This window comes from Eleutherodactylus coqui, chromosome 3 (assembly GCF_035609145.1).
Source record: "Eleutherodactylus coqui strain aEleCoq1 chromosome 3, aEleCoq1.hap1, whole genome shotgun sequence".
Classification (NCBI taxonomy): Eukaryota; Metazoa; Chordata; class Amphibia; order Anura; family Eleutherodactylidae; genus Eleutherodactylus; species Eleutherodactylus coqui.
In genome coordinates this window covers 200747384-200763334 of record NC_089839.1, presented here as the reverse complement: position 1 = coordinate 200763334, position 15951 = coordinate 200747384, and the positions used below count along the sequence as shown (strand labels likewise).

The 15951-nt window shown below is 44.7% G+C and overlaps 1 protein-coding gene across 1 annotated transcript in view; it reads right to left on the bottom strand.

Moving 5' to 3' along the window:
• LAMB2 (laminin subunit beta 2) overlaps positions 1-15951 on the bottom strand; it is a 126228-nt gene that overhangs the window by 74015 nt on the left and 36262 nt on the right. The window contains exons 3-4 of the mRNA XM_066596778.1: positions 7017-7189; positions 4744-4879 (exon numbers count right to left, since the gene is read on the bottom strand). Of these exons, the coding sequence (XP_066452875.1) occupies positions 4744-4879; positions 7017-7189 (309 nt within the window). The remainder of the gene's footprint in view (positions 1-4743; positions 4880-7016; positions 7190-15951) is intronic.

The window sequence follows — 15951 nt, the reverse complement described above, 5'->3', positions numbered from 1 at the left end:
TAAATTAAACGACTTAATGAGGAAAAGGAAGGAAAAGAAGAAGTAGACGGGAGATTAGCAGGATTCTAAGGAGGCCAATTTACAGACCTGTTTCACAAAAAGCATTGTGGGTAATATCCCCATCAGATGCCACACATGGGCCTTGTGTAAAGTTTACTCCTTACTTCAATGCAGATTGGAAAAGCTGGGCTCTAATAAGGGGGGATTACAGGCATAGTGTCTGTAGAGGGAGGCACCCTAAATGACACACGGAAGCTTACATTATATTACAGTACAGATGTGTATCTTTAGAATGCTGAGTGACTACTCCACAAGCCCTCTTATGGCTGTTCTGCAGCCAAGTGCGTATGTTATAGAGGCAGTATGTAGGATGTTGTAGTGTCCATGGAAGGAAGAACCCCATCTCAACTTAGGCCACTTTCATACGAGCTTAATAGTGTAAGAGGGATGAGCAGCACCTCACTCCCCTCTTCCTGAAGTGGCTCAGCGGCTTTGACAAGTGTCATCACGCGCTATCACGTACCATCCACCTGCTACATTTCTTGGCGTAGTCGGCAGGATGGTGCTAGCTGTGGCAGGTGGAGGGACTGGGAGCATTTCCTCTCAGGTTCCGCTAGGTTACCAAGGGACTGGTAACATTAAAGCAGGGGGTATGTAAGAAGGGTGATCGATACCCGCTGTCCTTTTAATGAAGCATCTTTCACAAGTGGATATTCTGACCGCCACACCATCAGGTACCATCTACCTGCTACAATATGATAACATGTATGTCACCTCATGTGAGAAGTTCATTCCCTTTAAAAATAAAAGAAACTCAACTAAAAGGAAACCAATGTGGCTCGACAAGACGGTAAGAGGGTCAATAAACGAAAAAAAAGAAAGCGTTCAAACTACTAAAGCAAGAAGGCAGCGAAGAAGCGCTAAAATCATACAGGGAAAAAAACAAAATATGCAAAGATAAGATCAAAACTGCCAAGGAGGAAGCAGAAAGACGGATCGCCAAAGAGAGCAAAAACAACCCGAAGCTATTTTTCAACTATATTAATAGCAAAAGGATTTGCAGGGAGAGCGCTGGCCCTTTAAAAAATAATGCAGGAGAAATCATTGATGATGACGAAGGGAAAGCAAATCTACTAAACAGTTTCTTCTCAAGTGTATTCACAAACGAAAAGGAAATGCCACACGAGATGCAGGGGAATAAAATGAACCCCTCACAAAATATCTCATACCTAACGCAGGAGGAGGTGCGGAAGCGACTAAAGAAAACTAAAATTGATAAATCGCCGGGCCCAGATGGATTACACCCAAGGATACTAAGGGAACTAAGTGATGAGATAGCTAGGCCGCTATACCTAATATTTCTAGACACTATCAAGACCGGTGTAGTACCATTGGATTGGCGCATTGCCAACGTGGTTCCAATTTACAAAAAAGGGAGCAAAAGTGAGCCTGGTAACTACAGGCCAGTAAGTCTCACTTCAGTAACGGGAAAAATTTTCGAGGGGATTCTGAGAGACGCCATCGATGAGTACCTCAAGGAGAATAAGGGAATAACTCCTCACCAGCATGGATTCATGAAGGGTCGCTCATGTCAGACAAATCTGATCAGTTTCTACGATGAAGTAAGCTCTAAGCTGGACCAGGGAGAATCTATTGATCTCGTATATCTAGATTTCTCTAAAGCCTTTGACACCGTGCCACATAATAGGCTAATACACAAAATGAGGCAGCTTGGACTGGGCAAAAACGTGTGCAAGTGGGTAAAAAATTGGCTCAATGATAGAAAGCAGAGGGTGGTAATAAATGGTTCGTACTCTGATTGGACCACAGTCGCTAGCGGGGTGCCACAGGGTTCAGTATTAGGCCCCACTCTGTTCAACATATTTATCAATGACCTGATAGAGGGGCTGCACAGTAAAATATCAATATTTGCAGATGACACAAAATTATACAATATAATTAATGCAACGGGGGACAATGTGCAGCTACAAACGGACCTGGATAAGCTGGGGGCTTGGGCAGGAAAATGGCAAATGAAGTTCAATGTTGAAAAATGTAAGACTATGCACATGGGCAGGAGAAACGGATGTCACCAATATTCACTTAATGGGGTACCACTGGAGAAAAGTAATATGGAAAAGGATCTGGGGGTATTAGTGGATAATAGACTAAACTGGAGTAACCAATGCCAGTCAGCTGCTGCAAAGGCAAATAAAGTCTTGGGGTGCATAAAAGAGGTATAGGGGCGAAGGATGAGAACATTATCCTTCCATTATATAAGGCACTTGTCAGGCCTCACATGGAACACTGCGTACAATTCTGGTCACCGGTGCTCAGGAAAGATGTCACAGTGCTTGAGGGGATTCAAAGAAGGGCAACTAAACTAATACATGGAATGCCGGGACTGGAATACCCAGAGAGGCTATCAAAATTGGGACTATTTACTCTAAAAAAAAGAAGGTTAAGAGGCGACCAAATAACCATGTATAAGTACATGAGGGGACAATACAAGGATCTCTCCCAAGATCTGTTTACACCCAGGACCACGACGGTAACAAGAGGACATCCGCTACGATTAGAGGAAAGTAGGTTTCATCACCAACATAGAAGGGGATTCTTTACTGTAAGAGCAGTTAGACTGTGGAACTCTCTGCCTGAGGAAGTGGTGATGGCAAAATCCATAGAGGAGTTTAAAAGGGGACTTGATGTCTTTCTGGAGAAGAAGGACATTATAGGATATAAATCTTAGGTTAATTGTCAATCCGGGTATACAGGCAGGTAGGAACTATTAGGGGTTGATCCAGGGAACAGTCTGATTGCCATTAGGGAGTCGGGAAGGAATTTTTTCCCCAAAAGGGCTAATTGGCTTCTGGCCTGGGGGTTTTTTGCCTTCCTCTGGATCAACAAAGGAGGATAGTCAGGCTGGACTAGATGGACATTGTCTTCATTCAGCCTTACATACTATGTTACTATGTTACTATGTGCCCCTATTACGTACCAATATCCTAGCCAACTTGTGGGTCTGTTGACTTAAACTCAGCATCAAAAATCCAAGGCTGTTTTAATACCCTAGGTTACCCAGTGCAAGGGTATTAAAATGCACCCACCATCACCCCGCCCCCTTCATCCCTAAAGTTTTTGGAAGCTAAAAAGAAAATAAACATATATACTCACCTAATCCTGAAGGTTGCACCCCCCACCCATCCAGCTTCTACTCATTCTCCACTCACTTGTGGGTCCAAGGGTCACATGTCCGTCTAAGCACGTAACCACTGTAGCCAATCGCTAGTCTCATTGTTACTAAGATGGGTATGTGATCACTTGACCCGGAAGTGAGCGGAGACATTGGATTGGAGCAGGCAGGTATGCAAGAGTGAATTTTTAAAAATTATTTTTGGAGCTCCGCAACAGTTTTTAACTGTATCCAAGTACTTAAAACATACTTACATTTGTAAGTGGTGCCGCTGTCAGGGGGTCTGGCGCTAACAGGGTGCCCATAGATGCACCATTTGCCCTATGGTTAAAGCAGCACTGCATAGATACCTGTGATACTCTAAGTTCATGTCAGTAGACCCCTGTCCAACTGCGTCACTCGTTCTTAGGAGGAATGCACACGGGCGGGATTTGAATTGCGGAAACCGGAGCAGGCCTCTGCCTCTGGATTACGCAGTAATTACCACCTATAGCATGCTATGCAAAAGTGATTCTTCAGGCACACGATTGGAAACCAATTGTGGTTTCAGCTCATGGATGAAAAAATGCAGCATGCTCCAATTTTGCACGGATACTGCTTGGACGGCTTCCATTGAAGTTAGTGAAAGCCGTCCGATCCACAGCCCTCCCGCAATTGACATTGCGGCCAAGTCGCGGATTCTGCATCATCACTGGGCGATAACGCGGGAAAAGCAGGAGTTTTTTAAAAAATTCTGTACTGCGCATGTCCGACGGTGAGCCATGCGGACCATCTGCAGTACAGATGAAGACTCAAGAAGGCAGGTATGTGCGGACACTGCTGCTGCCAGGGCCGGATTCCGCTGTGAGATTCCACATGTGGAATCTGGATGTGTTGTTTGTATGTGGACTTAATATGGGCGCAACAATGTTCCCATATTACGCTTGTGTATAAGCAGCCTAAAGGCATTTTCCGGGACTATACTATTGGAAACCTTTTCTAAGAACAGACCCTCAATCTCTAATCAATGGGGGGCAGACTCCCACCACCACCATTGATCTGCTGAAAAGACCATGGTACTCCAGCCTCACTTTCACTTTTTACCAGGCACGGCACCATATATTTAATGTAACTGTACCTGGTATTGTAGCTCTAAGCAGTTTAGCTCCATTAAAGTGAATGTTACTGAGCCACAATACCAGGCGCAGCCACATTAAATATATGGCACTGTGCCTGCTAAACAATAAACAGGAAGCCAATGTGACATGCCCCTTTAATTCAGCCGAGTTGCCAGAGCCGATTCCCTATGACATAATATACTGATGGCCCATCCTAGGTATTTCAGCAGAAGGATGTATTGATCATATGAGGAGCAGAGAATTGTCCTCTAATGTGATGTAATGGAAGGGCCAGTAAATGAACAGCAATATCATGTAGTGAGGAGGGGAGCAAGACAAATGGCTTACAGAAATAGTCCCAGCAACACAGAGTATTTCAGCAGAGGAGTGTGCTGGCATTGTACTGGAGAAGAATGGATACAATGGAAATTCTGGGTATACTGGTTAGATTACCGTTCTCAGATTGCCACCATGCCTTCTTCCTGTCTTCAGCAAATGTGGTAACGACATTTTCGATGCGATGACTGATGGGATTGGTCAGTCGGTTGTAAGGTCTCCGCGAATCACAGACAAAACACTTCTTCTCATCCTGGTGATTACAATGTCAATCAACTTATTTTTGTATGCATAATGTTTTCAGACGGCGGTGATCTGTGGACGGTACAGCCTATTGTTTTATTATAGCATCCCATCATGCAGCAGTTTTTTTATGCCAACATCACATGTCTATGGGGTGCTGGCCCTTTTACTATGGTGCTGCTTCGCAAGTTCCCTAAGCCTTAGTGATTGGTCAGAGTGCTCATAAAGCGCTCTACCTGATCATTGCTGCAGAGCCCTCCAGTGCCGGGTAGAGAGTGTTAATCTAAAAACGATTCTTGAAAGCTGAACAATTGCATTCAACTTTCTGTCAGAGATGGGACACAGGAGACATTGCTGCTACCTGAGGCAGTGAGTAAATCACTGGACACCTAGTATCCACCCTTCCACTACTCTAGACCACCAGGGGAAGTGAATATTAACATGTCCACTACCATAGACCACTAAGAAAGCCTGTATTAACCTTCCCATTAGTCTGGGCCATTAGGGAAGCTGGTATTACAACATTCACTATTCTAGAGCACCAGGGAAGCTGGCATCAACATGTACACAAGCCTAGATCACCAGGAAAGCTAGCATTAACCCATCTACTACTCTAAACCACCAGGCACATATTAACCAGTCCACTATCCTAGGCCACCGGGGAAGCTGGCATTCACTGTTCACAACCATAAACCACCAGGAAAGCAGACATTAACTAGTTCACTATCATAGACCACAAGGGAAGCTGATATGAATCTCTCCACTACCTTAAACCAACAGGAAATAGTCAATAACCAGTCCAGTACCCTAGACCTCAAGGGAAGTCCTTGAATCTATCTACTAACCTGAACCGCCGAGGAAGCAGACCTTAAACAGTCCACTACTCTATACCACCAGGAAATCAGGCATGAACCTGTCCACAACTCTAGCCCATCAGGGAAGCTGGCATCAACCTGTCCACTGATCTAGACCACCAGGAAAGTTGGTATGAACCCATTCACTACATTAAACAACCAGGGAAGCAGATATTAACCAGTTCACTATCCTAGACTATCTGGGAAGCTGGCATTCACCTGTCCACAACCCCAAACCACCAGGGAAGCAGAAATTAATTAGTTCACTAGTCTAGAAAACCAGAGAAGAAGACATTAACGAGTTCACTATCCTAGACCACCAGGGAAGCTGGAATTAAAGCATTCATTAGTCTAGTCCACCATGAAAGCAGACATAAACCTGTCCACTAACCTAGACCACCAGCCAGCTGGTATGAACCCACCATAGAAGCAGATATTAACCCGTTCACTGTCTTAGACTACCTGGGAAGCTGGCATTCACCTGTGCAGAAGTCTAAACCACCAGGGAAGCAGAAATCAACCAGCCCACTACCCTAGACCACCAAGGAAGGTAATACAAACATGTCCACTAGCCTACACCATTAGGAAGCAGACATTAACCAGTTCACTACTCTAGACCACCAGGAAATCAGGCATGAACCTGTCCACAACTCTAGCTCATCAGGGAAGCTGGCAGCAACCTGTCCACTGATCTAGACCACCAGGAAAGTTGGTATGAACCCATTCACTACATTAAACAACCAGGGAAGCAGATAGTAACCCGTTTACTGTCTTAGACTACCTGGGAAGCTGGCATTCACCTGTGCAGAAGTCTAAACTACCAGGGAAGCAGAAATCAACCAGCCCACTACCCTAGACCACCAAGGAAGGTAATACAAACATGTCCACTAGCCTACACCATTAGGAAGCAGACATTAACCAGTTCACTACTCTAGACCACCAGGGAATCTGGCAGAAACATGTCCATTACTCTAGACCACCAGGCAAGCTGGTATTAAACCCACCACATGAAAAGTGAGACCTTAATGCATCACTTTGACCTTGTTCTTTGTTTACCACCCTCCGCTATGAAGTCTATATGCTCTAATGGGACATATGAAAAAGGGTTGTCCTGATGAGGAAAAATAACTGTTTTGAGTCTCCCTTTAAAAAAAAAAAAATGTGATAGCGCCCCTGGAATCCGCATGACAAAGAAGTGTCACACTGTTTATAAAGCAATCAATATTTTTGGCTTCCTTGCACCCTGTAAATGAGTTGCACATTTTGTTTTCGCAACCATTTGGCATCACTCACCTGAAGATGACTCACAATACAATAGGGTTGTGCTCTGTGCAATCCACAGGTTGACGTAGCCTTCAGTTTATCTGCCCGGCCTACGAGAAGGTCTCCAGTGGCAGGATAGCAGCTGCCTTGAGCACAGCCATGTGGCTGCTCGGGATATTGGGAAAGTACTCCAACCGCCAGCGCTGGAAGAAAATGCACTATGTCACAAGGTTGTAGTCATATGGATGATCTTGTCATATAACATTGCACATTATGTCAGATTTTGTATATCACAGACCAGTCATAGACACAATTTTAAGGGAGGTTCAAGGTTGGCTACTTTTTAGGGTACAGCTAAGATCAGCATAGCTAAACTGACTAATGGGACGTTAGGGTAGTCTGAAATCCACCTCTGTCCCTCCGCCATGTTTTGCCCTGATATACTGTTGAGCAGGAGTCCTAACTTCCATTACTCCGTCAGTACAGTCACTTCACTTCATGGTGAACTCAATAACCCCATAATATAAACACTCCCTACGTAACTTCAATCCCTTCGGGGAGACACTCCTCCAATCATATGTGTCCATCGTAGTCCCCTTTTGTGTGCGCCCACTAAGGGCCTATTACATGGGCGTTAGCGCATTTCGGTTGCATATATCCGCTGCGTATTTACGCGAATGAAAAACGCTTATGACACATACTTTAGCCGCTCTTGCGGGGTTTTGTGCACATAAAAAAAAATGCGCAGAAGGGCCCATATATTTGCTGCACAAATACGCAGTAAATAAGCAGGCTTCCTGCGTATTTGCGCTGGCTTATTCTGTTTAATTGCCTATGCGGCTTATTTTTCACCTGTGCCCCATGGGTTCTATTCACTGTGCATATAAGCCCTGATGTTGGACCAGTCGTACATCTCTCGCAGCTGTCGTTGATTGCTGGTCCACACGTGTCATCCTCTTCGGGGACCGAATTCCTGCGAGAAGGGAGATTCACTCTCCTTCCACGCAGGCTGTGTCCTTTAATCCTCGGTCATCAGGGTCCTCTCACTGGCATCACTCCACGGCATAGGGACGGTATAAATGGCTGCCGCCATGTACCTAGCAGGCCTGTGTTTGGACCTGCTGTGTCCAGTGCTGCCGCTGGCTCTCTTATCTTCAGTCTGCGTCTATGACGCAGCTCCTAAACTTATATATGTTGTCTGCAAGGCGCCAAAACACTTTTCCAGGCTTGGGGGGAGAGCAGGGCCTTGCCCTGTTCATTTCCTAACTGGGGCTGGATTTTGGAGGTAGTGACATACCATTTGCGACACCACCCACAACATCATGGTGGCAGAATGCCCTGTCTTCAGCCTCTAACAGACTACAGCAAAATGGCGCCATCCAGCGTGGGCCTAGTGAGTGAAGTGCGAGTGAGTCATGGCAAGCCAAAAAATGGTGAGTGCTGCTGCGCATTCCTCACAGCAGCACTCACCATGTGAGAGATGTGACAGCAAGATTGTTGTGTACATGCCAACTAGGACACCGAAGAGAGTCGGGCATACCGAGAGACCGTTTGAGTTGCCAATACTCTGGTCGTGAACTGACAAAAGACAGAGGACCCAAGGGACTATGGAGTTGACAATGCTCCGGGCGTCATATCAGCGAAAGAAGTATTTTTAGGCAAAAAGTCCAGTTGTAGAGACTGCTCTAGAGTGCTAAACATACGGTACTCAGAGTACTGGTAGTTAGAGGGGACTGATAAATAGTAATATAACATAGTATGTTAGGCTGAATGAAGACAATGTCTATCTAGTTCAGCCTATTTCAACCCCCTAGTTGATCCAGAGGAAGGCAAAAACCCCAAGAGGCAGAAGCCAATTAGCCCATTTAGGGGAAAATTCCTTCCCAACTCCACAATGGCAGTCAGAATAATCCCTCGATCAACCTTTGATAGTTCCTACCTGACTGTAAGACCAGGATCAACTACCCGCTGGTCACCTAATGTCTATATCCTGTAATATCATAGTGCTCTAGTCCCCTCTTAAACTCCTCTATGGATTTTGCCATCACCACGTCCTCAGGCAGAGAGTTCCACAGTCTCACTGCTCTTACAGTAAAGAACCCCCTTCTGTGTTTGTGATGAAACCTGCTAGTGGTTAACAGGGTAACTGCTTAAAGGACAATAATGGTTAAGTGCGGTTTATTAGGCCACTTTCAGTCTGCATATTATTGCTCCATTTTAGGCGCTAATGAAAATTTATAGGGCTAAGCCAATGGCTGTATTTTTTACATTCATTTTTCCCAAACACAACATGCTCTATTTATTGTGTTTTTCCCTCCGTATTTGTATTCTTTTTTATTGGGCAAATACAGATCATATGGAGGCAAATACGGATAAAAAATTGATGACATATGGATGGATTGTCTTTTGAAACATGTCTATAATATGGAATCGTATTACGGACATGTTATTACACACATGTCGGAAACCAGTCTTACCAAAAATGACAAGTGCTTAAATTACCATTTGCTTTGTTGAGAGAAGTCAAATTTTATTGTTATACAATTGCTACATCAAACTGTCTCTGCGCGGCTTCACATGAGCATAATTCGCTGTGTGCCGCTCGACATTGTGCACTTCCTGCGCATCACCAATTGTCTTGGCAGAAAACGTGCACAAAAAAAATTGCAACATGCACTATCTTGACGTGTATTATACAGGCATACACGCCAAGATAGTGTATGGGGAAGGCAGCACGCAGCAATTACGCATGTCATGTGAGCCCGGCCGTACACTATTCCCTAATAACATGTATCACAACGTTTCACCTCTGCCAAACCCGCACTTATATACAGTATTTGGGGATCGTATTATTAGCAAATCTTCATACAGACACACATTTTATATATATATATATACACTACCGTTCAAAAGTTTGGGGTCACATTGAAATGTCCTTATTTTTGAAGGAAAAGCACTGTACTTTTCAATGAAGATAACTTTAAACTAGTCCTAACTTTAAACAAATGCACTCTATACATTGCTAATGTGGTAAATGACTATTCTAGCTGCAAATGTCTGTTTTTTTGTGCAATATCTACAAAGGTGAATAGAGGCCCATTTCCAGCAACTATCACTCCAGTGTTCTAATGGTACAATGTGTTTGCTCATTGGCTCAGAAGGCTAATTGATGATTAGAAAACCCTTGTGCAATCATGTTCACACATCTGAAAACAGTCTAGCTCGTTACAGAAGCTACAAAACTGACCTTCCTGTGAGCAGATTGAGTTTCTGGAGCATCACATTTGTGGGGTCAATTAAACGCTCAAAATGGCCAGAAAAAGAGAACTTTCATCTGAAACTCGAAAGTCTATTCTTGTTCTTAGAAATGAAGGCTATTCCATGCGAGAAATTGCTAAGAAATTGAAGATTTCCTACAACGGTGTGTACTACCCCCTTCAGAGGACAGCACAAACAGGCTCTAACCAGAGTAGAAAAAGAAGTGGGAGGCCGCGTTGCACAACTAAGCAAGAAGATAAGCACATTAGAGTCTCTAGTTTGAGAAACAGACGCCTCACAGGTACCCAACTGGCATCTTCATTAAATAGTACCCGCAAAACACCAGTGTCAACATCTACAGTGAAGAGGCGGCTGCGGGATTTTGGGCTTCAGGGCAGAGTGGCAAAGAAAAAGCCATATCTGAGACTGGCCAATAAAAGAAAAAGATTAAGATGGGCAAAAGAACACAGACATTGGACAGAGGAAGACTGGAAAAAAGTGTTGTGGACGGATGAATCCAAGTTTGAGGTGTTTGGATCACAAAGAAGAACGTTTGTGAGACGCAGAACAAATGAAAAGATGCTGGAAGAATGCCTGACGCCATCTGTTAAGCATGGTGGAGGTAATGTGATGGTCTGGGGTTGCTTTGGTGCTGGTAAGGTGGGAGATTTGTACAGGGTAAAAGGGATTCTGAATAAGGAAGGCTATCACTCCATTTTGCAACGCCATGCCATACCCAGTGGACAGCGCTTGATTGGAACCAATTTCATCCTACAACAGGACAATGACCCTAAACACACCTCCAAATTTAGAAGCAGGCAGCTGGTATTCTATCAGTAATGGAGTGGCCAGCGCAGTCACCAGATCTGAACCCCATTGAGCTGTTGTGGGAGCAGCTTGACCGTATGGTACGCCAGAAGTGCCCATCCAACCAATCCAACTTGTGGGAGATGCTTCTAGAAGCGTGGGGTGCAATTTCACAAGCTTACCTCAACAAATTAACAGCTAGAATGTCAAAGCTGTGCAATGCTGTAATTGCTGCAAAAGGAGGATTCTTTGACGAAAGCAAAGTTTGATGTAAAAACAATGTTATTTCAAATACAAATCATTATTTCTAACCTTGTCAATGTCTTGACTCTATTTTCTATTCATTTCACAACGCATGGTGGTGAATGAGTGTGACTTTTCATGGAAAGCACAAAATTGTTTGGGTGACCCCAAACTTTTGAACGGTAGTGTGTATATATATATATATATATATATATATACACACCAGTTTCCGTGTGTCCTCCTGCACCGCACACCTGCTCTGTTCTATTATAGAATCTGCCATGACACATCCAGAAAACATCTGAATATGTTCTAAAACGGTCCCATAGAAATAAAAGTGAACCATGTTCATTCCTGTCTCTCCCGAAATACTCGCATACAGAGACCCAACGACACCGCGGCAGAATGTGTATATATTTATCTTCCCAGTTCGGGCCCCGGTGCACCGACCCCTTATCTCTCCCATGTCAAAATTCCTGTACCGCCTCCCTACAAGGCAACATCCCTGCCAGGACAATTTGCTTTTTGTTGCAATTCCCATCTAATCATATCAGAGGAAGAATTTTGATCCTGTCCGTTATTGTGCTTTCCAGAGTCATCACTCCCACATTCCAGCTGGGAAATCCCTCTGAGCGGAGATCAGAGCCCGGGCTCCCACGATCTGACTCAGTGTGGACAGGTTCAATGACTCGGCCCTGTAACCCTTTATAGGGGTGACATTATTAGCTGCGGCTTGGTAAACACTGCTAATCCATGGCTTGTACTTGGAATTATTTTAGGGTTTTTTCACATTCACCGGAATAAGACGTTGTGGAACGCATTCTGTGTCAAAATGCACATTTAGATCTCCAGATTTTGACAGCGGAATATTTTCCAGCGTCTAACAGAATATTCTGGTGTGTGTGAAAGCTCCCTGAAAGAGCCAAAACATATACTGCCTTGTGCTAATTGTTAAAGGGTTTGTCCAGTTGTAAACTATTGATGATCTATCCTCAGGACTCGGCCCTTTCTAGTAGATCGGTGGGAGTCTATCGAACATTTGATGCACTTGTCTACTGAGCTGATTTCTGCACGAAGCAGACAGCTCCATTCCAACTGCATTGGCCAGGCTCGGTATTACAGCTAAAGGTTCCATTCAATTGAAAAGGAACTTTCACTGCAATACTAAGCCTGGCCACTGCAGTGGTAACGGAGCTGTCTGCTTCGTGCAGACATCAGCTCAGTAGACGAGTGCATCAAGTGTTCGATAGACTCCCACCGATCTACTAGTGAGGACCAGTCCTGATAGACCATCAATAGTTTACAACTGGACAAACCCTTTAACAATTAGCACAAGGCAGAATATGTTTTGACTGGTCAATGCTGGAGGATTACATACGGTATTACTTTACTGGAAGAGACTGCAGCCCCAAATTATTTCCTGCTGTCTGCTGTAGGAGCCCCCTCTACTGTGGATAATTTCTAATGGTAGCAGGAAAGCTTTGAGGCTTAAAGGAGTTGTCCAGTCACTTAAAAAATGTCTATAAAAACACTTAGAATGTTTTAAACAGATACAAGAAGCAATATTCACCTTACTGATCTACCATTGCTCCCAATCAAACGCTTCCTGGAGCTCCCCATTCGTCTCTGTACTTTCTGGTTTTTGTTGACATGGACATGTGCAGCTAATCACTGACCTGACCTCAATGGCTGTATGTCTGTGTCAACAAGGACTATGATGGCCAGTGATTGGCTGTAGCAGTCACATGCCTGTGTCAGCAGGAACCAGGTAGTATGGAAACAAGCAGGAGACCCTCGAAAACATCAGAACAGCAGTGGTTGGGGATTGGTAGGTGAGTATCACTTCTTTTATTATTTTAAAGAATTCCGAGCATTTGTTTTAAAGAGGCCGGACAACCACTTTACATTTCCCTTAAAGGGGATGTCTAGTTTAAAAGAAAATAATTTTCAAATACTTTATTAGGTCATTCTAATGAGACTCCTTCAGTCAGGATTTTGATCAATTTACTACAGTGAAGAACAGCTACAAAGACTCAGCACATCCATGCATTATGCAGAAAGAAGTTAATTTTACTGTAATGCTTTATTTTCCCTGTGGAGGCACTGCAGGGGAATTGAACACTTGCTGCCTGGTTCCCAGCACACTAGATCTGATTGGGATCCCAATAACAGGACACTCAGTGATCAGATTATGATCTGGGGGTCACTGCTGTGGACTACAGACCCCATGTATAAAACCAGTCTCCATGTTGTCCATAAGAACTCATCAGAGTTACATTTTTATTGCCCAGCCTGCACTGGAAAAAATAAATTGCGTCTGTGATTGTTTAAACCAGTCCTCCGGTCCCGGAACAGAACTAATGCTATCCTTTTGCCTTGTTCGGCAGATTTTGCCCACTTTAGGGCTAATGCCCACGGCCGTTTTACCTCAGCTATTAGGTTCTATTAAATCTAATAGCTCAATGTTCACGCTGCAGAATTCCGCAGCGTGAAGTTACCTGCGGCATGTCCTATTTGCCGCGGGAATACGCGCGGACGGCTTCCATTGTAGTCAATAGAAGCTACCCATCACGCTATACTTCCGCTGTAGCACAGCGGAAGTATAGCGTGAATACGCGCCCCACCCACTGCCGGCGCGTCATGTGGGAGCTACGCAGCGAATCCAGAGGTAAGTATGGGGTCTTTGGGGGGCGCTGTTACGGACTCCGCTGCGGTATTCCACTTGCGGAGCCTGTCACGACCGTGGGCATGAGCCCTAACAGGCAGAATGCATGGGGAAAATTCTGCGCCAGATTTTGCTGTGTGAATGTAACTCAAGAATCATCATGGCCATCTTGAAAAAAGGAAGAGGGGCTCCAGGAATAACCACATCGGCAGCTGAACCAGGCAAAAGGACGGCACTTGGTATTACAGATGATCCCCCCGATGTGACCCCCCCATAACTCAGCTGTAATGACACTCAGATACAGACATTTGATATCAATGGAAACAGAATCTCAAACAGTTTTCACTTAGTAAAACTGTCTGACAGTATGACGTCCTTGTTGCAACCAATCACAGCGTGGCTCTCATTACTCCAGCTGCTGGGGTAAAGTGAACGCTGCCTTGTGATTCGTTGCTATGGGCAACAAGGGCATTTTATTGTTTAAAATGGAGACCCAAAAGTTTTATTCTGCCGTAGTCGTCGCTAGGGAGATATGAGACAAAATGACTGCTAATAAAGACAGGAGAGCGTTTTGTGTCCTTGATTTTCACATCTATTGGTCTTTTATTAGTGCGTAATGTCATTTTTGAACAAAGTTTGGTGAAGATCCAGCGGGCACACAATTCATAAGTGGTGCTCCAGTTTTAAGGAAAAGGTAGCATCTGTAAGCGAAAATCATCCGGCCGTCCACCGGTAAGCGTGGAAACAGCGGAGTGCGTCCGTGCAAATGTCATACAAAGTCCTCAGAAATCGACCGTCAGAGCGAGCAGAGAATTGGACGTTCCGCCGCAGACTGTGTGGAAGATTCCACGCAGATGTCTGTTATGTCATCCCTTCTGATTGCGATTGTTACAGACCTGAAACTTGACGACAAAGTACGGCTATGTTTTTTCTGCAAGAGTATGTAAACTAATGGACAGCGATTGCTTCATGGAGTCTATAGTATTTGGTGTGTAAGCCGCCTTCCACTTTTCCCAGGAATATCATACCTGGATGCTACAGAAATGGCTTCTGTCGCAGCGGGCACAGGAAATCCCAGGTTTCATCTTCCAACAGGACGGGGCACCCCCCTACACCCCCTCGTTATCACAAGTGGCTGTGCCAGCGGTGACCACAGTGAACTTCTTCCTTGGCCTCCACGTTCCCCGGACTTTACACCTTGTGATTTTTGTCTCTGGGGGAGTGTTAGAGTCTACATGCTCCCCTTACCATCCATCATGATCTGCGTCAACCCAGAAGCCATTGCACCAGTCCGTCGCGATCCGCTACAATGTGTATGGGAGGAACTTAACTACAGGCTCCTTGTGTGTCAAGTGACAAATGGGGCCCCATTGCTCAACTCTGATGTGGAAAACTTTTTGGATGTTGTACAACAAAACTTTTAGAGTTTCCGTTGATATCAAATTTCTGTATCAGAGTTTCATTAAACGAGTTATGAGGGGTCACATTGGGGAGATCATGTGTAATAACCCCGTACAACTTACCCTCCGGTCTGTGGACAAACTTTTCCCGAGTTCAGAGGGTCACTTTAATCTTCTCAATCAGAAACATGAGCCGAAGCTCCTAGACACCAACACAAAATCTGTAACGGGGCCCCATCTACCATTTATAAGACTGTTGTGTTATGTGGCAGAGGGGCTTTCAGACCCCCCTCCCATGGGCCGACTACCTCTACACCCCTCTTGCTATAACATCTTGTTTTCACAGTCACTTGCTGTTCAGAATTGGACATTGCCGGCCAATGAAAGGGTTAAGGTTTTGCTTGTAAAAACTCCATTTCCTCCATCAGAAGCCCTGGCACCCATCCCATGTCTTTTGTCGCTCATGGCGCAGTGCTAGGGAATCACAATGCAGGTCTCCGGCGTATCCCGGCCTCTGCCTGCTTATCTTTTAATAACATCTTTTGTTACTGTTATGTGAAATAATAAGCATGAATGGTGATTTCCTGTCGGG